This window comes from Bos grunniens, chromosome X, assembly GCF_055505025.1.
Source record: "Bos grunniens cultivar Pamir isolate PY7600 chromosome X, Bosgru_T2T1.0, whole genome shotgun sequence".
Classification (NCBI taxonomy): Eukaryota; Metazoa; Chordata; class Mammalia; order Artiodactyla; family Bovidae; genus Bos; species Bos grunniens.
This window is the reverse complement of record NC_141194.1, coordinates 121,971,747-121,994,519: the sequence shown is the minus strand read 5'-3', so window position 1 is coordinate 121,994,519 and position 22,773 is coordinate 121,971,747. Positions and strand designations below refer to the sequence as shown.

General features: G+C 39.2%; 1 protein-coding gene across 13 annotated transcripts in view; it reads right to left on the bottom strand.

Annotated features, from left to right (window-relative positions):
- Positions 1-22,773, bottom strand: part of MCF2 (MCF.2 cell line derived transforming sequence) — a 120,876-nt gene that overhangs the window by 6,235 nt on the left and 91,868 nt on the right. For all 13 annotated transcript variants that reach the window (XM_086388441.1, XM_086388442.1, XM_086388444.1 and 10 more), the window contains 7 exons: positions 17,055-17,147; positions 16,212-16,337; positions 15,304-15,525; positions 8,649-8,741; positions 5,475-5,553; positions 4,859-4,925; positions 1,251-1,360 (listed from right to left, as the gene is read on the bottom strand). In XM_086388441.1, the coding sequence (XP_086244567.1) occupies positions 1,251-1,360; positions 4,859-4,925; positions 5,475-5,553; positions 8,649-8,741; positions 15,304-15,525; positions 16,212-16,337; positions 17,055-17,147 (790 nt within the window). The remainder of the gene's footprint in view (positions 1-1,250; positions 1,361-4,858; positions 4,926-5,474; positions 5,554-8,648; positions 8,742-15,303; positions 15,526-16,211; positions 16,338-17,054; positions 17,148-22,773) is intronic.

Sequence of the window (22,773 nt, the reverse complement as noted above, 5' to 3'; positions counted from 1 at the left end):
TCTAACATTCTACCTGGTAATATGGTTATTTTGGACTTATCTCTTTTATTATGCAAGGACCATGTGTTACACACTGTGTGTCTCATAAGAACCTGCCTGTAAGAGATGCTTAATTAATAAAATAATTAATAGCATGCATTGAACTGATATGAATGAAGCACTTGGATGGGGCGAAGAAGTAACAGAATGTCATCTTGGCCACACTAAACTGTGAATGTAACCTTGAACAAGCCATGTCAACTTTCTCTGACCTGGTTTCCTCATCTGTAGAATGAAAGCAGTGATACTAGTCTCTCTCCTGACGGTTCAGGGGGCCACAGTATAGAGGACCTGAGGGAAGTGACCTGTAAATGGAGCTGAAGCTGAGCAAGGCTGTTGTTCCTGTTTCTCCTCAGCTAGTAGAGAAGTCTTCCAGATTGAGGACCATCATGTTTAAGCACTGAGAATCAGGTACTCCATTAGCCATTTCTTCAGAGAAGTCTATTCTGTTGATCCCGGAGTTGTTAATGTGACCCTCTTGAATGCCTCTGAAGCACCTTTTACTTCCCTGTTATCACACTATCAAGTTGGATTTTCATTGCTTGTTGCATTATCTTTCTACAGTCCTAGCTTTATTGGGATAGCAGCTGAGTGTATCTCAATTAGACTATATGCCCAGAGTACTGTAAGATTCCTGGCAATCAGGCTGTTATGTTCGTTGAAGTAAACAAATTGTTTTAAATCCCTTTAAATGACCAAATTTGTAAAAGAAAAGAAAATATTCCAGTTGTAAATAACTCTTTTCTATTCATTACACCTATACTGAGTCACAAGTGCCTCCCTTGATGCAGTATATGTGTTCTATTCACCTCTGTATCCTGTGTAGAAGGGGCTTCCAAACTTAAGCAGGTGCCAGAAAGAATCACATGGAGAATTTGTGACATCACAGCTGGCTGGGTCTCACTCCTCGAGTTTCTGATTCAGAAGGTCCAGGATGGAGCCAAAGTACCTGCCTTCCTGACAAGTTCCCACGTGATGCTGATGCTACTAGTCCACGGACCACACCAGTCCACAGACCATACACAGACCACTCGGCAGTGCCCACCAGAGAAACTTGCATATATATACAAGACAGAGGAGCTTTCTAAAAATGGGTTAACTCTATTTTCTTCAGTATAAAGTGAATAGATGGAAAGATTTCTCAAAATAACAATGAGAGAAAACAATTTGCACAACCATGAATCCTCCCTTTAGATAACCATTACACATACCTGTATTTGCTTCTGCCTGAACTGATGTGATGGACTCACCGACCTCCACCATAGTGCTGATATGTCCCAACTCAGGTTCCTCAGCGCCTATAAAACCTCCGTGTTGCCCTCTGAAATAGTAAATACGTAAAAAGTGAGCTTTCTTACAGTCTAAGAGTAATAAGAAATTTAAAATGGTATTTCTTCCATTGATACCATGTGTTAAGAACATAATCTAGGGGCTTCCCTAGTGGCTCGGTGGTAAAGAATCCATCTGCCAATGCCGGAGACTTGGGTTTGATCTCTGGTCTGGGAAGATCCCACATGCCTCAGACCAACTAAGCCTGTGCACCACAACTACTGAACTTGTTGTGCTTTACAGCCTGGGAGCCCCAACTACTGAGCCCATGTGCTGCAACTACTGAAGTCTGCATGCCCTAGAGCACGTACTCCACAAGAGAAGCCACCACAATGAGAAACCTGTGCACCGCAACTAGAGAGTAGCCCTTGATCACTGCGACTAGAGAAAAGCCTGCAGCACAACAAAGACCCAGCAGAGTCAAAAATAAATGAATTGTAAAAAAAAAAGAATATAATCTAAGAATCCATAAGCAGAGCTGATTTTCCCCTGTATTTAAGTCTGTGTGATAATAGCTCATAATATACAGAAGCTTATATCCTAGGATCAAAGCCAGCATGGAAAAAAATGATTCCCTTCTGAACCCAAGGCAGGTAATATTATATAAAATTCCTGTTGTATATTATATTGTATACCCAAAATTTGCTAGGAGGTATATCCTAAATGTTCTCACTACAGACACAGGAAAGGATAACTATGTAAGGTGATGGATATGTTAATCAGTTTGACTGTGGTGATTATTTCACTATATATATATATATACACACACATACATATATACATATATATATATATACACACACACACACACACATATTAATAAAAAAAGTCATAGGCTTCCCAGGTGGCACTAGTGGAAAAGAATCCACATGCCAAAGGGGAAGACCCAGGAGACACAGGTTTAATCCGTGGGCTGGGAAGATGCCCTGAAGGAGGAAATGGCAACCCACTCCAGTATTCTTGCCTAGAGAATTCAATGTACAGAGAAGCCTGGTGGGCTATAGTCCAGGGGGTTGCAAAGAGTTGGACACAACTGAGCATGCATGCAATCACACAATATCAAATCATCAAATTGTACTCTTTAAATGTATACAATTTTAATTGTCAACCATAACTCCATAAGTTGGAAAAATATAAAGAACAACAAAAAATCACTATTGTTCTATGAATTTTTAACTTCAATGAATTAGGTGTATATATATATATACACATACATTATATGTATATATACTTATATATATGTACATATATATACTTATACATATATAAGGTGTATATGAATGATGATTAAAACCTTAATCTGATTAATACTGTTGAGGTGAATCAGCTACTATAGAGTCAGTACTGTCTGAAATGTAAAGACTTCTAGAATATATGACAAAATATTGAGTACTGTAAACCCTGGAAAATAAAGACTTCCACTGTGATTTTTAAAATGGTTCTCTTAAATGCAAATCAAAACCACAATGAGGTACCATCTCATGCCAGTCAGAATGGCTGCTATCCAAAAGTCTACAAACAATAAATGCTGGAGAAGGTGTGGAGAAAAGGGAACCCTCTTACACTGTTGGTGGGAATGCAAACCAGTACAGCCACTATGGAGAACAGTGTGGAGATTCCTTAAAAAACTGGAATTAGAACTGCCATATGACCCAGCAATCCCACTGCTGAGCATACACACTGAGGAAACCAGAATGGAAAGAGACACGTGTACCCCAATGTTCATCGCAGCACTGTTTATAATAGCCAGGACATGGAAGCAACCTAGATGTCCATCAGCAGACGAATGGATAAGAAAGCTGTGCTACATATACACAATGGAATATTACTCAGCCATTAAAAAGAATAATACATTTGAATCAGTTCTAATGAGGTGGATGAAACTGGAGCCTATTATATAGAGTGAAGTAAGCCAGAAAGAAAAACACCAATACAGTATACTAATGCATATATATGGATAGAAAGATGGTAATGATAACTCTATATGTGAGACAGCAAAAGAGACACAGATGTATAGAACAGTCTTCTGGACTCTGTGGGAGAAGGCGAGGGTGGGATGATCTGACAGAATAGCACTGAAACATGTATATCATCATATGTGAAACAGATCTCTGGTCCAGGTTCGATGCATGAGACAGGGTGCTCAGGGCTGGTACACTGGGATGGCCCAGAGGGATGGGATGGGGAGGGAGGTAGGAGGGGGGTTCAGGATGGGGAACACATGTATACCCATGGCTGATTCATGTCAATGTATGGCAAAAACCACTACAATATTGTAGAGTAATTAGCCTCCAATTAAAATAAATAAATTTTAAAAAATGGTTCTCCTAAAGCCTCAGATAAATCAACATACTTGATTTATCACCTGATCTTAGCTACCTGTGAAAGATGATGTGCAACAAAGAGAAAAAGAGCATTTTAAAAAATTTTCTTACTGAAGTATAGTTGATTTACAATGTTGTGTTACTTTCTGCTGTACAGCATAGTGAATCAGACATATATATACAAATATTCACTCTTTTTTAGACTCTTTTCCCATATAGGTCATTACTTACTACTGACCTGTGCTATACAGTAAGTCCTTGTTAGTTATCTATTTTATATATAGTAATGTGTATATGTCAATTCCAATCTCCCAATTTATCCTTCCTTTCTTTCCCCCCGGTAAACACAAGATTGTTTTCTACATCTCTAACTCTATTTCCACTTTGTAAACAAGTTCATCTGTACCATTGAAAAAGTATTTTTAATAAGTCTTTCAATGATCCCTACATCATGCAGATGCTGCATGGTGAATATCTGTGCCAAGGCTTTGAAATAAGTGTGGGGATTCTTTCGGCATATATGCAAATGTTCTATGGAAACTCCAACTTCTAGGATTCCTAGAGGCAGAATACAAGGCCAAATCTCTAAACCAGCAGCATAGCTATCATTTAGAACTGCTACCTTCCTCAAAGACTTTGTGACTGTGTCCAGGCATAATCCCTCCTCCCCACCCCTGCCACCCAGGAACCATACCTCTTCTCTAACTACATAGAGAGGCCAAGTCACCAGCATGTGGTCTCTGTCAAGGGACCACAAAGCTATGGGCCAGTATCAGCTGCCAGTACGTCATCATTCTTATATCCCTCTTTCTCCAATCAGATTGAAGGTGTCCAGAAAATTTTTAAAGAGAAAGCCATGAGCGTAACTGCTTTTGTTAGCAGCCTACATGTAACTCCCCCCCAGGAGAACAAAGCATTTATAATTTTATTTAAAAAATTAGCCCAAACTATTATTTTCTTTAACATCAGAGAAACAGTGGGATAACTATTAAGGACTATCAGGCTCCATGCCCAAGGACAGAACCCAGAAAATGATGTGTTTATAGAATTTGATGAGATATTGCTAAAAGGTATCTTTTGTCTGATAGTTTAATTACATTGTTTCATGTTACACACAGAAAACAGAAGACTGGAAGAGTGATATTTCTTAAAGAAGAATCACTTACTCGTCATTCTGCTGAGAAGAAAAATGATTCTGCTCTGTTAACTGATTATGCTGTTCTCGTTTCTTAACTGTGAAATAAAACAAAGCTTATATAAGCATCATTTGGAAGCCATGCTTCTTACTTCCTTGAGGACCAATAACCTTCACATGTGCATACACACACACCTCAATCCCATTCTAGTTCACCTTCACAGACTTAAAACAGCCAGAGGGAAGGCCAGTCTGAATTCGGAATATAGAAAAGGATCAAACCATGCTGTATTTTATTCAAGACATTCAAGTTTATAACTAGCACCCCTCTTAGGCCAACATTACTAGGCACTGATTACTGAGTTCCCACACAGAGCTGCCTCATGGGAAGGACTTAGAATTAACACATTCAGATTGCTTTATCACTGCAAAACTGCTTCCCAGGCATCAGAGCTCATCTTCTACTGCAAAATTCATTTTCTGAAATAATTCAAACAGCTCCCTGAATCTTGATCTCCTACTAATGAGTTTAATTGTAAATAGTAGAAAGTAAATATCAGCCCCATTCCTTGTAAAAATTATCACAAATCTGAGACACTGAACTGTTCTTATACTTCCCGTTCTAGAGAATGCATGCTTGAATTTACCTGTCAAAAGTTCCTGTTGCTTCAACAAAATAGTTCTGATTTCTTTTAACCACATCATCTTCATATCTATATTTGAAGCCTAAAGATTTAAAAAATGAGGGAGGAGAAGACATGTTTCCTTTTTAAAAGGATGCTTTATAGTAAAACAAAGGTCATTATTATATTAAACATAATCTATATCCTGAACTATCATATTCTTACCCTAACATTTTGATTCTTAAACTTCCAAGAAGCAAATAAACAGCCATCAGATTAGATGAAATAATAATCAAGACTAATTTGAAACTGCCCTTCAATAGTAATGCTTAGTGAAAAGTGAAAGTTACTCAGCCATGTCTGAATCTTTACAACCCCATGGACTATACAATCCATGGAATTCTCCAGGCAAGAATACTGGAGTGGATAGCCATTCCATTCTCCAGGGGATCTTCCCAACCCAGCGATCGAACCCAGGTTTCCCACATTGCAGGTGGATTCTTTACCAGCTGAGCCATCAGGGAAGCCCAATGCTTAGAGAAATGTGAAATATAAATCTCACTTATTCTTTTCTGTGTAGCAGGGTTTTTAAAATATATTTGGCAAAACTAATACAATTATGTAAAGTTTAAAAATTAAATAAAATTTAAAAAAAATAAAATATATAAACGTTTTCATGTTTAATTTTAGTAAAACAAAACAAGCTCTATTGTTTCTGAAAAGACAATCTATTGCACAGAATTCCCTGGTGGACTACTGGGTTAGGACTCGGTGCTTTCACTGCTAAGGGCTTGGGTTTGATCTCTGGTTCAGAAACCAAGATTCAACATACCACACCGTAGTGCAGCCAAAAAAATTTAAAAACAACTGCTTGCATAGTTATCTTCCCTCCTTAAATATCCTCCCATTACTTACAAGATAAGTTTGTTAATACATAAGAAAAATCTTACATCTAAATCAAGCCAAGAGCATATATTTTTATGAATTATCTGTATATTGTCACCCTGCTTATTTGACTTATATGCAGAGTACATCATGAGAAACACTGAGCTGGAAGAAGCACCAGCTGGAATCAAGATTGCCAGGAGAAATATCAATAACCTCAGATATGCAGATAACACCACCCTTATGGCAGAAAGTGAAGAGGAACTAAAAAGCCTCTCGATGAAAGTGAAAGAAGAGAGTGAAAAAGTTGGCTTAAAGCTCAACATTCAGAAAACTAAGATCATGGCATTTGGTCCCATCACTTCATGGGAAATAGATGGGGAAACAGTGGAAACAGTGTCAGACTTTATTTTTGGGGGGCTCCAAAATCACTGCAGATGGTGATTGCAGCCATGAAATTAAAAGACACTTACTCTTTGGAAGGAAAGTTATGACCAATCTAGATAGCATATTCAAAAGCAGAGACATTATTTTGCCAACAAAGGTCCGTCTAGTCAAGGCTATGGTTTTTCCAGTGGTCGTGTATGGATGTGAGAGTTGGACTGTGAAGAAAGCTGAGCACCAAAGAATTGATGCTTTTGAACTGTGGTGTTGGAGAAGACTCTTGAGAGTTCCTTGGACTGCAAGGAGATCCAACCAGTCCATCCTAAAGGAGATCAGTCCTGGGTGTTCTTTGGAAGGACTGATGCTAAAGCTGAAACTCCAATACTTTGGCCACCTCATGCGAAGAGCTGACTCATTGGAAAAGACTGATGCTGGGAGGGATTGGGGGCAGGAGGAGAAGGGGACGACAGAGGATGACATGGCTGGATGGCATCACCGACTCGATGGACATGAGTTTGAGTGAACTCTGGGAGTTGGTGATGGACAGGGAGGCCTGGCGTGCTGCGATTCATGGGGTCGCAAAGAGTCAGACACGACTGAGTGACTGAACTGAACTGACTGAAGACAGAGTTAAAACAAATAGCTCCTTCCCCCTACACCCCTCTCCCCTTCCCCGCCCCCGCCACCGCTGGAGTCGCGGCGCTGCGGGCCGGAGCTGGGTTGGAGGAGCCCCCTGGCTCGGTGGGGAATAAAAAAAAAAAAAAAAAAAAAAAAACAAATAAAAAACATCAAGCATTGTCAACAGGTAACAAGTCATGATACAAATAATTTTGAAATGGCTCTTAAAATGTTCTAATTTCTCTCCTCTTCCCTGATACAGGTTGAACATTATAGCATGTGTGGCCAGGGCTTTAACCACATTCTTTAGAAACAACGACCTGATCTGAACCATCATATCACCTTGTCTCATAATCAGGTCCTCTCTGAATGCTGAGCACAAGAGGAATTCAGCACTGTTATCAATCTGTAACTCTAGAAATTTGATGGGGACAGAAAAGCACCAGCCAAGCTCTTGGCTTCCAGTTCTTATTCATAAGTCTCCTGATGTAGCAGTGAAAACTTAAAGCCATAGAAAGCATCACAGACACATCTCAAGTTAAAAAAACTTTTGCCAACAGAAGTAACCTAAGTGTGCATCAACAGATCAATGGATTTAAAAGGCAGTATATATATATATATATATACACACACACATATATATATATACACACACACACACACACACACACACAATGGAATACTACTCAGTCATAAAGAGGAATGAAATTTTGCCATTTTCAACAATAGGATGGACTTGGAGGGTATTATATCAAGTGAAATAAGTCAGAGAAAGACAAATATGATATCATGTGTATGATATCACTTGTATGTGGAATCCAAAAAATAAAACAAACTAGTGAATATAACAAAAAAGAAGCAGATTCACAGATACAGAGAACAAACTAGTGGTTACCAGCTGGGAGAGGGAAGTGTAGAGGGGCAATGTGGGGGTAGGGAATTAAGAGCTATAAACTATTAAGTATAAAATAAACTACAAGGATTTATTGAATCACTTGGGGACTATATCCAATATTTTATAATAACTATAAATGGAAAATAATCTTTAAAAATTATGAATCACTATATTGTATACCTATAACATATAATATTGTATACCAACTATATTTAAATAAAAGAATCAAAGAAAATTTGCTAACTGATAACATGTTTAACTGTATCACAAAGAATAATTATCAAATAATATTTAGGTGACCTATAGGAAAGGACTGAGAATTTCTGTAATGTAACCAAAATTATTTTTGTTTGCAAATTCAGACTTTTGTATCTTAAGGCAGGTAGAGTTTCTAGAACAATTCTTAAATGACCAACCTGGACAATATAAACTTCTTCCTTTCCAGCATTCCAGATTTCAAACTTGCGGTTATCTCCTTTTACATATTCAGTGATTCCAAGTTCATCCATCTACAATATATGTCATGATTTTTATGAGCATTTTATTCTGAAAATGAAGTTACATTAAATCTATTCCCGTCATACCCATCATATTCTAAATGAAACAGAATTTCTCATTTGTGCAAAATATACTTTTACATTCAAAAAATATGAAATGATGAATTCAATCACAGACCTGAATATTTATATGGTTTCACTGAACTATGCACTTATAGTACAGACTACACGTTCCATTCCAGTGACTGAAACAAATTGTTATAAATTTGAACATCCAAGTAGTCCACCTAAGATTGAATTCTGTTATAAATTAACAGTACACTATAAAAACGAATTGTGTCAAACACAGAAGTAAAAGTAGTTAAATATCAGTGAACAAGGTCATCCAAAACTAATTTAAATGGTTTATTTTTAATAATCATAGGCCAGATAAGTTAATCTCATAAATTATTACTTATGTCTATAGAAATCCTACATGTTATAGACATCCAATTTACAGGTCAGGCAGGAACCAATTAGCTACACAAAAATCCCCTCTATTTCCACCAATCTCTCAGCCTCTCTGGAAAATAAATAATCTGTCACGGGAGAGTGATGTCTTCTTGTAGCCAGGGAAACTTTGACATGCAATAATCCTTCCTTACCATAGTTTTTCTTCTCTTTCACATGATTGTGCAAAGCACAAACTTTTCCATTTTCTTTTATCCTGTGCTGCTAGTAGCTTGGTTAATTCCATTTTGAGCAATTTCACTCCCTTGTACACATTCTCTTTTAGTCTCCTTCTGCCTTCTTTTCTTTCAATTCTTGCCTAATTATCTAAAGGAATATCTCACACTCTGTTCCATTTACATGTGTCCCAAATGATCCTAATTAGAGCTGATAAGCATTAAGAGTAGTGCTTAGTGAGATCCCCATACCAAGAAAAAGAAAAGGGATTATACTTAGAAATGAAAAAGCCTGTGATATCTACCCTGAATGTACTCAGAAGTTACTTTCAGAATGATCAAAAATCATTTTTATATTCCTACTCAACCACTCTAACTAAACTACTTTTGTTCAAACATCAGGTTTTAAGATAAATAATAATCTCATATTCAAGCTCTATTTAAACTGATTTTGTTTCAATACATGGTTTTGTCCTAACAGCATGGTAAGATGGAAAGCCCATGAGCTAGCTAAGTGTCTTGGTGCAAGTTGCTTAATCATTCTGAACTTGTGTTGACTATAAAATAGGAAGAGTACCTATTTCATAGAGTTGATAGAAGGATTATATAGCATGCATTAAAGGCTTAGATAATAAGATGAGTTTTTTTAAAGTATGAGTTTGCTTTCTCAGCTTCTCCTTATTTGAAGAGCAACAGTTTTGCTATTTTTTCACTGCCTACATAGAGCACAGCATTATAGATTAAATAAATCTTTTGAGTTACTCTGGAAATCTAACAATTATCTCTATCAAACTATATTGTTCTTGCTCTTGTTGTTTAGTAGATAAGTTGTGCCCAACTCTTTTGCGACCCTATGGACTGTAGCATGCCAGGCTCCTCTGTCCATGGCATTTCCCAGGCAAGAATACTGGAATGGGCTGACATTTCCTTCTCCAATATTGTTCTTGCTGCTGCTGCTGCTAAGTCACTTCAGTCGTGTCCGACTCTGTGTGACCCCATAGGCGGCAGCCCACCAGGCTCCCCCGTCCCTGGGATTCTTCAGGCAAGAATACTGGAGTAGGTTGCCATTTCCTTCTCCAAGGCATGAAAGTAAAAAGTGAAAGAGAAGTCACTCAGTCGTATCCGACTCTTCGCGACCCCATGGACTGCAGCCTACCAGGCTCCTCCGTCCATGGGATTTTCCAGGCAAGAGTGCTAGAGTGGGGTGCCATTGCCTTCTTAGTTCTAAGCAATTCACTACAAATGATCCACTGTAATACAATCTATTTGCAATTCATGGATTGTACATATTTTCTCAAATAATAAAATATAAAGATTTTATTGAAAGATTTTTAAGAATAGAGGTAGAGTTAAAGTTCTATCAGTCATATGATATACTATGTAATAAATAATATGTATATAAAACAAAAGAACAAAGCTGATTCTATAGTTATACCGTAACTGTGATCTCTGCCTCATCCTTCACATTTTCATTGATGATTTCTGACAGCTGTGAATTTATTTTCTTTACTACAAAGCATTTTATCTGAAGACATCTTGCTGCATCAAGTACTCAGGGCCCCGACTTTTAAACTAATTTTCTGTCTTCAGGGCAGTACAATGATGTCAACTACCTTGTTAAAAAGTCTCCCAGTGGGTCAAGAACTCTGGGATTATAACCAATAACTACAAATTTTAAGACTTATATTTATGTATCTGGGATACATAATAGTTACCTCTTGAGTTAGTATTATTTAAAAATTTATCTTCATATTAACAAAACAAAAAATGCAGCAAGGCTGAACTGCCATGAGGCAATTACAAGCAAGGTATTGGGTATAAAACAGTAACATAACTGTATCTTGAAAACAGTTTCTGGGATCAAAAAAGAAAGAAAATGAGGATTATATCAGAATACAATTTATAAAAATTGGCAATAAATGCTGGAGAGGGTGTGGAGAAAAGGGAACTCTCTTACACTGTTGGAGGGAATGCAAACTAGTACAGCCACTATGGAGAACAGTGTGGAGATTCCTTAAAAAACTGGAAATAGAACTGCCTTATGATCCAGCAATCCCACTGCTGGGCATACACACTGAGGAAACCAGAAGGGAAAGAGACACGTGTACCCCAATGTTTGTTGCAGCACTGTTTATAATAGCCAGGACATGGAAGCAACCTAGATGTCCATCAGCAGATGAATGGATAAGAAAGCTGTGGTACATATACACAATGGAGTATTACTCAGCCATTAAAAAGAATACATTTGAATCAGTTCTAATGAGGTGGATGAAACTGGAGCCTATTATACAGAGTGAAGTAAGCCAGAAAGAAAAACACCAATACAGTATACTAATGCATATATATGGAATTTAGAAAGATAGTAACAATAACCCTGTATGCGAGACAGCAAAAGAGACACAGATGTATAGAACAGTCTTTTGGACTCTGTGGGAGAGGGCAAGGGTGGGATGATTTGGGAGAATGGCATTGAAACATGTATAATATCATATGTGAAACGAATCGCCAGTCCAGGTTCGATACATGATACAGGATGCTCGGGGCTGGTGCACTGGGGTGACCCAGAGGGATGATATGGGGAGGGAGGTGGGAGGGGGGTTCAGGATGGGGAACACGTGTACACCTGTTGTGGATTCATGTTGATGTATGGCAAAACCAATACAATATTGTAAAGTAACTAGCCTCCAATTAAAATAAATAAATTTATATTAAAAAAAACTAAATGGGCACAGAACATTAGTACGTATTTAAAAAGAACACACAAACTGAAGGATGTACATCAAATAAATTAGAATGGTTGCTACAGGGGTAGAGAGGAGATGAAGTGCAGAGGATAGAGATAAAAAGGAATGAAGGAATGAAATAAACAAGCAAGAACAAGACCTGCCAGCATGGTGCAGGTGTTATGATCATGGAGTTCGAGGCCATCTGCCTGGGTGTGACTCTATGCCCTTGGATGAAATATTCACCTCTCTGGAACTTGGCTTGCCTATCCTCAAATGGGGTTTATAATAATTCCTACTTCATATAAAGTTGCTATGTAGATTAAATGAATTAACACTGATAACATTTAAACAGCTCCTAGCAAAATAGCATGACGCATATATTTGTTACACTTAAAAACATAGATGAAAATAATAAACGCATGAACTAAGGAATCTGAAGAACTCGAATGTCTCCATTTGACTGACTGTGTGTGTGTGTACTTTAGGGCCTTTCCTTTGCACAGGAGCTGTCAACTTAAAATATAGCACGCAGTCATCATACAGCTGTCAGGCCATGAAATTCCAGCTTGGTATGATGAAGTCAAGGCAACAGTTCCTTGAAAGTGCTTCCACATTGATCCTCTCTACCAAGGGGAAGATTCTGAAACCAGGAATCCAAACTCTTATGTAACACACCGACTAGTCCTACCAGCAATTATTTAATTCCAGAATTTCATGTAAGCAAGAGGAAGAAAGCATAGTGAGGCTTATAAGAAATAGCTTAATTTCGATCTTTCTCTGTGAGCAACATCACCATTTTCCTAATAATGCTGGTCTCAATCCTTGCAGGCATCAGTGACTAATGTCTTTTATTAAGGACACTAGGTGTTACTGTGGAATCAAAGAAAAAACAGGCTGATTTTTTTCCTTCCAATGTCAGTTATTATTTATTTTCTGCATCTAGTAAGTCAACAAGCCTTCCTGTTTACCTGCCATGGAAATGTTTCTTGCATCTATCCCACCCTCTGTTTCCATGGTAACCACTGTTTGCATTCTCATGAACTGGTTACCACATACCAATCCATCCTCACTCTGATATACTTTAGAAATACTAAACTACTCTGTTAGTGTGTCCAATTTGTGATAAATTAAAAGTAAAAAAGAGAGAGAGAGAAAAGTAAAAAAAGAAAAATCAGTACAAGCCAGAAATAGTCCATTAGTAGTAACTAGGTCACTCTACAAATAAAAAGTGAATCAAATGGATTTGGGTCCAACTAGTCTATGAAGATAAAGTACCTTCCCGGGGAACAGATATACAGAGAGCAGGAAACCTGAACCCTGTTTGATGTCGATTACAAACTCTTGATTTTCAACCAAAGTTTATTAGAGACATAAAAGACCCTTGGAGATTTTAGGGGCTTGGAGATGGGTGGCTAATATCAAAAGAGCAACAGGACATTTGTTATGAAAACAGTGAGAGTTTTGAAGAGCCATAGCTGTGGGTTCAGCAGGGAAAGTAGACCATAGGAAAAGATCAGAGACCTAACTGTGGTTAGGAATTCTGTCAGGAACAGTATACAGTTGTTGGCATCTGGGAAGAATCAAAAGCAGGGTCTGCTTCTCAGGGGGCCTCCTGACACAAAGCCCTCATGCCTGCTCAGGACATATGGCCCATCCTCTTTATTACCACTGCTGGATATCTCATCAATTCTCAACTTGCTAACAACCAAGAAACAACAGGCTCATGAGAAATAGCCAAAATGATAGTGGCTGGGAAGTTGAGGGTAATAATTTTCTCCATTTTCCAAATTTTCTTTTCTTTTCTTTTTTTTTGGTCACACTGCACAACATGTAGTATCTTCCTTGACCAGGGATCAAACCTCTGCCCCTCCCGGTGGGAGCTCAGAGTCTTAACCACTGCACCATCATGGAAGTCCCCAAATTTTCTTTAACAAATGCTATATTGCTTTTACAATGTAGAACTTGAAAGATAAAATTAATTAGGTGTGAAAAAAATCAAATTTGCCAATTACAGACTCCTGTGGATTGGAAGTTCCTCTTCTCAAATGTCAAAACCAGCTGGGAATGGCACTGAATTGCCAATAACTTCCTCACACAATACTGCTCTCATTTGAATACCAAACTAACTGTAGGACAGAATGGTGGTTTGGGTTATGGGAGAGAAGAAAGCAATTTCTAAGGATCAGACAGGACAGGTGTGGGCAAGATTCAGCAATAGGTGGCTTTGGAACACCCAGGAAGAGAGGGGATGGAGGAGGAATATGATGGGAATATGCTAGACATAAAAGTGATCTGGTAGTCCAGTGGTTAAGACTCTGTGCTTCCAGTGCAAGGGGGCCACAGAATCAATCCCTAGTTGGGGAACTAAGCTGAGTGGCGAGGCCAAGAAAAACAACAACAAAAAAAGTGATCCATTTTTTAATTACATTGAAAAAAAAAAAAAGGAAAAAACTCTTTCCTCTTTGACTCTCCTGTATGATAAAAAGTCCTTGCTACCAAGACCAAGAACTCCACCTGGTGTCATTGGTAAGACAGGGCAAATGGGGGAGCCTGGGTCTCTTCCTGCACCAGGCAGGACACTAGGGCGCCCCCTTGAGGAATGCCTGGGACTGAAGTGAGAGAGGAAGAGAAGGTTACATTCTGCCCTTTCTGGTTCTCACTTCAGGCAGACAAGTTCTGCTTCACCTGACATCTCTATATGACTCCTACTTAAGGTTTCATGGGTGAGAGCTTGAGAAATGAGTAGAGAAGGGGGTCAAAGGGTACAAACTTCCAGTTGTAAAATAAATAAACCCCAGGGATGTAATGTATAGCATGGTAACTATGGTGACCATGATTAATAATACTGTACTTCATATTTGAAACTTGCTAAGAGAGTAGATCTTAAAAGTTATCACAAGAAAAAAAATGTTTTTAACTGTGTGGTGATGGATGTTATTTGTGGCGATCATTTCACAATATGTACAAATATTGACTCATTACACTATATACCTGAAACAAATACAATGTTATAGGCCAATTATACTTCAGTTTAAAACAAAAGATTTTGTTTAGAAAAAAATATACAAATGTGTGTGACTAAAGTATAAAACCCAGTCATCTGAACTGAAAAAGTACACAAATTTGAATACAATATATGCATACACGAGAAACTACTACATTATACAATTCAAAAGGTCTTACTTTCAAACAGTGCTTAAAACTGTATGATGGGTATCGATCACCACCGTCTCCACTTTCAACACGCCTTTTACAAAATACGACGGCTTTTTCATACAGGAAAAGGTGCCGCTGCATTGGTTTGAATCTAGCAAAATCCTTCATCTTTGTAGTACCTTTCTTGTGTCCAATCCAAACACTGAACGCACCCTGCATTATCATCTTGCCCAGCTCATTTAAGTTTCCCTGGAACAGAAAACCTCAGCTCATTAGTACAGGGCAGAAGGGCATTCAGATCTGACAGCATCATTACAGTGTTTAGTTTAAGCTACTAAAACCCTGAAGCATAATTTATAGTTTTAAAAGTTTCATTCATCATAACTTTTCACATGAAAACATGCCATGTGTCAGCCAGTTACAAAATGACTGTGGGACTGGGAGATAGAAGAAACCTCCTTTTCCCTGGCTTCATGTCTCCAATGTGGAGGTATTTCAGCTGGGCCAACTCTCCCCATGGCTTCCTCAGTCCTGATTGGCGAGTGAGCTCTTCCAGTCCAAGTTTTCCCACGGGGTGGAGCTAACTCCTAAAGATTTGATCTCTTTCTTCCATCTCTCTATCTTGGACCTGGGCAAAGAGCACTTCTGAGACCATATGTCTCCTTAGAATAGACCCAAATATCCCATCACGTGGGATCTCCCAAGGTCTGCACTTGGGGGTAGGCCTTGTTAGGTACAAGGGGAATGTCGTAAATCCATCTGGCTGCTGATCTGAAGCCAATTTTCCACTTAGCATCATAAGTAATAATGCTGACATTTAGATCCTTCGTTTGTCTGCCTCTCACGTCTTATTTCTCAGTTGTTCCAGGAGAGGAAGAAAGAGATGTTAACATGCTTACCCTGTAAAACTGCAACAATCATGAAGATCTACTTACGATATAGCCATTTATTGCAGTCTGATGCATTAAGTCATTAACTGACTTCAGTAAATCCAGCATTGTGTCAAGTGCCTCCTTTAATTCTACAGATCCGACACAGTCTTTGCTATATTTTAATAGCTCCTGTAATTAGAAGTCAAGAGTTAAACTTAATATTAGGCAGATATTTATAGCTGGAGAAAATGAATATATTTTTCGCTAACATGCTTTCAAGGAGGAATCCAAAGATAATGGCACTTTTTTGAGTAATTTCTTTCACATGCTATTTGTCACATTAATACTATATTTAATAACAATGTCAAAACTGGGGAAGAAATGGAATAGTGACTAAACAGTAGAAAGTAAAGAACATTCAATACTGGCAAACAATAGCTATTAGGACACACTAGAGATTCGTTTTTAAAACAATTACACATCTTTTTGGTCCTCCATGTAGAGCAATTAATTTTATTCACCATGCGTACACCATAGAACATTGTGAAAAGACATTTTAAAACAATGTTGTATTTATACCTAACATGACATTTTAGGAATCCTTTCACATTACTGAGGGATATGCTATCTTTATTTTTCACTGAGAAGGCTCATAGGAAATACAGTCTCAAAACTGTAAGAAGTATTTGTTTAGTTCCACTTAACAACAGTAAACCTTCTGCAGTCAATCTTGTCCATGTATCACTGTAACTTGTATGGACACAAACAGCTAAAAGCATAGATTCTACTGCTATATCTAGCCCTCCCAGTCAGGGAGCCTACCTATTTCTAGTGCTTCCTTTTTAATGGCTTTGCTACATCTGACCCAAAAAAGTAAGTAAAGAAAGAAATGCTTCATGTAATTACCTTCAACAGTAACTGGTATTTAGTGATACGTTGCACTGGTTTCAGTAAATAGGAATCCAGACCAAGTCTGTGTTTCAATTTTCTTTGACATTCCTGTCATTAAAATAGAATTATTAATAAGTTTAAATTAAGACATTTGCCTATGAAAATGCCAAATGTTCACTGATTAGACCCAATGCATGGATGTTTCTTACATCTCAAGGAAAATTTACCAGAAAGATCGCTGTCCTATATGGTATGGAAATTTTAAGAGGCAGTATATCTGGAAAACTACAGTGAACATTATTTCAAGGATTGGAGAGAGAGAAAATCCCCAAATTTCAAAGACAAAAAAAATTATGTATAAATTCACAATCATGTGGAATGCTTAAAAAGTCAGAAAGCAATGAATGATCCTAGGTTAACATGACCAGAAAGTTCTTCAGAGTATCCAAGAAAATTAACAAAAGGCTCAGTTCCACATGACAAGACCCAGAAAAGAAATAGGTTGCACTGAATATAAATCAGACTGGGTATGAGAAGAGTTTCCTAAATGTCACAAGAAAAATATAGCCTTTATCAACTAGTGCTATATTTCATCTGATTACTGGCTTGCTGCCACTATAAATATAGGAGTCATGACTCTGGGTCCTGGGAACATTGTAGAGTCCATATTTAGGGCAAAATGAAGCTATTTGGGATGAAATGTGCATATAGGAAGTGCAGAACACAAAGGGAATGGGAGAGGATATACCTATGTAAGATCCAGGACCCTCCTCTATATATGGGTAAAATTCAATACATCTAATTCAATTATCAATTTATGGTTAAAAATGGTGAACTGATACATGTATTTGGCTCTTCTCACTCATGAAATACAACTAACACGATGGAAACATTTTTACAAGGCAAAACCTAAAGTTACAAGCTGAGAGAAGGGAAAACATCTACAAAATTTGGAAACTGGCAAAGGGCAACCCCAAGGAATAACTCAATTTATGTTCAAGAACACCTTTCCCCCTCCTCCAAGAATGCCTTCCTCCTCTGAAAGTTGGAGATGAAGGTGGGGTTTAAAAAAAAGATGGTTGTATAAGAAGTAATTTTAAATGCTTGTTTAAGGGGTGGTCCTAAGATGGCAGAGGAATAGGACAGATAGACCAGTTTCTCGAACACAAATTCATCAACAAAACATTTGAACGCTGAGCAAATTCCACAAAACAACTTCTGAATGCTGGCAGAGGACATTCAGATCAGATCAGATCAGATCAGTCGCTCAGTCATGTCTGACTCTTTGCAACCCATGAATCACAGCACGCCAGGCCTCCCTGTCCATCACCAACTCCCGGAGTTCACTCAGACTCATGTCCATCGAGTCAGTGATGCCATCCAGCCACCTCATCCTCTGTCGTCCCCTTCTCCTCTTGCCCCCAATCCCTCCCAGCATCAGAGTCTTTTCCAATGAGTCAACTCTTCGCATGAGGTGGCCAAAGTACTGGAATTTCAGCTTTAGCATCATTCCTTCCAAAGAAATCCCAGGGCTGATCTCCTTTAGAATGGACTGGTTGGATCTCCTTGCAGTCCAAGAGACTCTCGAGAGTCTTCTCCAACACCACAGTTCAAAAACATCAATTCTTCGGCGCTCAGCCTTCTTCACAGTCCAACTCTCACATCCAGGAAAAACCATAGCCTTGACTAGACGAACCTTTGTTGGCAAAGGACATTAGGCACCCAGAAAGGCAGCCCATTGTCTTCGAAAGGAGGTAGGACAAAATATAAAAGATAGAAAGAGAGACAAAAGAGTTAGGGACGGAGATCCGTCCCAGGAAGGGAATCTTAAAAAAGAAAGAAGTTTCCAAACACCAGGAAACACTCTCACCGGCAGGTCTATTGCGAGTCTTGGGATCTCAGAGGGCAACATAACTGGGAGGAAAAGTAAATAAATAAATAATCAAAACCCACAGATTATGTGGCTAACAGCAACTCCCAACAGAGAAGCAGCCCAGACGCTCGCATCTGCCACTAGCAAGCGGGGCCTGGACAGGGAGGCATGGGCTGCACTGCTTAGGATAAGGACCAGGCCTAAATGCCCCAAGGGCAATCTGAGGAAACTAATTTGAGATAGCAACCCAGACTGTGGGATAGCTATCCCACGAAAAGCCCTAACCTAAGACACTGCCAGGCCCACTCACAGAACAAAGGACTGAGCACAGCTAGCCAGCTGTGGACCGGCCCATCCCCCACCGGAGACAGGCAGGAGAGGGCAGCCAGCCAGAGCTGGAAGCGTGCAATCGCAGCCTGGGAGAGGCATCCTCTACCAAACTGCAAGCAGGCTTCATTGCTAACCAAGACTTCTTGGGATTCTGGATGACTGACATCCACCAGGAGGGTCGCAGCCAGAGATCAGCTCTCCAGAAGAGACACACGGCACACCTGAGAAGGCACGCCCATTGTACACCCAGAAAACTGAGTGGAGGGACAGGGGAGGCAATAAGATGCACCTCCAACTGGGGGTGACTGCGCTGGGCAAGCACCTGGTCACCTGAGCTGCTCGGACCTGGGAAGGGCACAAAACGCAGGCCCAACCAAGTCTACACCTTTGTAGAGTACCCAAGAACCTGAACCTGAGTGGCTTAGACGGGGTAAGTGCATGCAACCCAGGGCCCGCATCAGACAGTTTCCAGCAGAGCAACCTAAAGCCTGAGAAGTGTAGACTGGGAAAGCACACACACTGTGAGTGGGGGCAAACCCAGTGCTGCTGAAACACTGTGAGCACTCCCCACACACTCCAGTAATATTTGTTTGCAGTGTTCCTCCCTCCCCACATCAAGACTGAATAAGTGAGCCTAAAAAAGTGACCACCACTGCCCACTTGTGTCAGGGTGGAAATGAGACACTGAAAAGACCAGCAAACAGAAGAAGCTAAAATCAACAGAGGGAACAGCTTTGGAAATGACAAGTGCAATAGATTAAAACCCTGTAGTTAGCAATGACTGCATAGGGAGGGATCTATAGATCTTGAGAGTATAAGCCAGATCAGGGAACTATCAGAAATGAACTGACCCCACACTGTCCACAACAACACCAGAGAAAGTCCTAGATATATTTTTTATTATCATTTTTAAATTTTTTTTACTTTTACATCCTCTATTAATCCTTTAATTTTCATTTTTATAACCTACTATTACTTTGTAAAAAAAAAAAGGACCCTATTTTTAAAGCAAAGTGAAGTGAAGTCACTCAGTCGTGTCCGACTTTTTGCGACCCCATGGACTGTAGCCTACCAGGCCCCTCAGTCCATGGAATTTTTCAGACAAGAGTACTGGAGCGGGTTGCCATTTCCTTCTCCAGGGGATCTTCCCCACCCAGGGATCAAACCCGGTCACCTGCACTGCAGGCAGATGCTTTACAGTCTGTGCAACCAGGGAAGCAAACTTCATATATATATTTTATAATGTTTGTGAATTTGTTTTTTTTTTTTTTTTAATATTGTATTTTTGAGAATCTAACCTCCACTCTAGATTTTTAATCTTTCCTTTTTGGTATTTGTTATCAATTTTGTACCTTTAAGAACTCAATCTTCATTACTCATTTTTACTTGGGAGTGAGATTACTGGCTTGATTGCTCTTTCCCCCTTTTAACTCTCCTTTTTCTCAACCAGGTCGCCTCTAATTCCTCCCTCCCCTTTCTCTTCTCTATCCAACTCTGTGAATCTCTTTGTGTGTTCCGGGCTGTGGAGAACACTTAGGGAACTGATTACTGGCTAGATCTGTCTCCCTCCTTTTGATTCCCCCTTTTATCCTCCTGGCCACCTCTGTCTCCTTCCTCCCTCTTCTCTTCTCTCTGTAACTCCGTGAACATCTCTGAGTGGTCCAGGCTGTGCAGAGCACATAGAGAAGTGATTACTGGCTAGCTTGCTCTCTCCCCTTTTGATTCCCCCTCTTCTACTCCTGCTCACCTCTATCTCCCTCTTTCCTCTTCTCTTTTCCATGTAACTGTGTACCTCTCTGGGTGTCCCTCATTGTGGAGAAACTTTTCATTATTAACCTAGATGTTTTATTATCAGTGTTGTAAAGATGGAGAACTCTTGAGGCTACTGTAAGGAAAAGACTGAAAACCAGAAGCAGGAGGCTTAAGTCCAAATCCTGAGAACACCAGAGAACTCCTGACTCCAGGGAACATTAATTGACAGGAGCTCATCAAACACCTCCATACCTACACTAAAACCAAGCACCACCCAAGGGCCAACAAGTTCCAGAGCAAGACATACCATGCACATTCTCCAGCAACACAGGAACACAGCCCTGAGCTTCAATATACAGGCTGCCCAAAGTTACTCCAAAACCAGACATCTCATAACTCATTACTGGACACTTCATTGCACTCCAGAGAGAAGAAATCCAGCTCCACCCACCAGAACACCGACACAAGCTCCCCTAACCAGGAAACCTTGACAAGCCACCAGTACAACCCCACCCACAGGGAGAAAACTCCACAATAAAGAGAACTCTACAAACTGCCAGAATACAGAAAGGCCACCCCAAACTCAGCAATATAAACAACAGGAAAAGGCAGAGAAATACACAGCAGGCAAAGGAACAGGATAAATGCCCATCAAACCAAACGAAAGAGGAACAGATAGGGAATCTACCTGATAAAGAATTCTGAATAATGATAGTGAAAATAATCCAAAATCTTGAAAACAAAATGGAGTTACAGAGGAATAGCCTGGAGACAAGGATTGAGAAGATGCAAGAAATGTTTAACAAGGACCTAGAAGAAATAAAAAAGAGTCAATATATAACGAATAATGCAATAAATGAGGTCAAAAACACTCTGGATGGAACCAACAGTAGAATAATGGAGGCAGAAGATAGAATTAGTGAGGCAGAAGATAGAATGGTAGAAATAAATGAAGCAGAGAGGGAAAAAGAAAAAAGAATTAAAAGAAATGAGGACAACCTCAGAGACCTCTGGGATAATGTTAAATGCCCCAACATTCGAATCATAGGAGTCCCAGAAGAAGACAAAAAGAAAGACCATGAGAAAATACTTGAGGAGATAATAGTTGAAAACTTCCCTAAAACGGGGAAGGAAATAGTCACCCAAGTCCAAGAAACCCTGAGAGTCCCAAACAATGGGGACGGAAACAGTTACCCAAGTCCAAGAAACCCTGAGAGTCCCAAACAGGATAAATGCAAGGCGAAACATCCCAAGACACATATTAATCAAATTAACAAAGATCAAACACAAAGAACAAATATTAAAAGCAGCAAGGAAAAACAACAAATAACACACAAGGGGATTCCCATAAGGATAACAGCTGATCTTTCAATAGAAACTCTTCAGGTCAGAAGGGAATGGTAGGACATACTTAAAGTGATGAAAGAGAAAAACCTACAACCCAGATTACTGTACCCAGCAAGGATCTTATTCAAATATGAAGGAGAAATCAAAAGTTTTACAGACAAGCAAAAGCTGAGAGAATTCAGCACCACCAAACCAGCTCTCCAACAAATGCTAAAGGATCTTCGCTAGACAGGAAACACAGAAAGGGTGTATAAACTCGAACACAAAACAACAAAGTAAATGGCAATGGGATCATATTTATCAATAATTACCTTAAATATAAATGGGTTGAATGTCCCAACCAAAAGACAAAGACTGGCTGAATGGATAAAAAAACAAGACCCCTATATCTGTTGTCTACAAGAGACCCACCTCAAAGCAAAGGACACATAC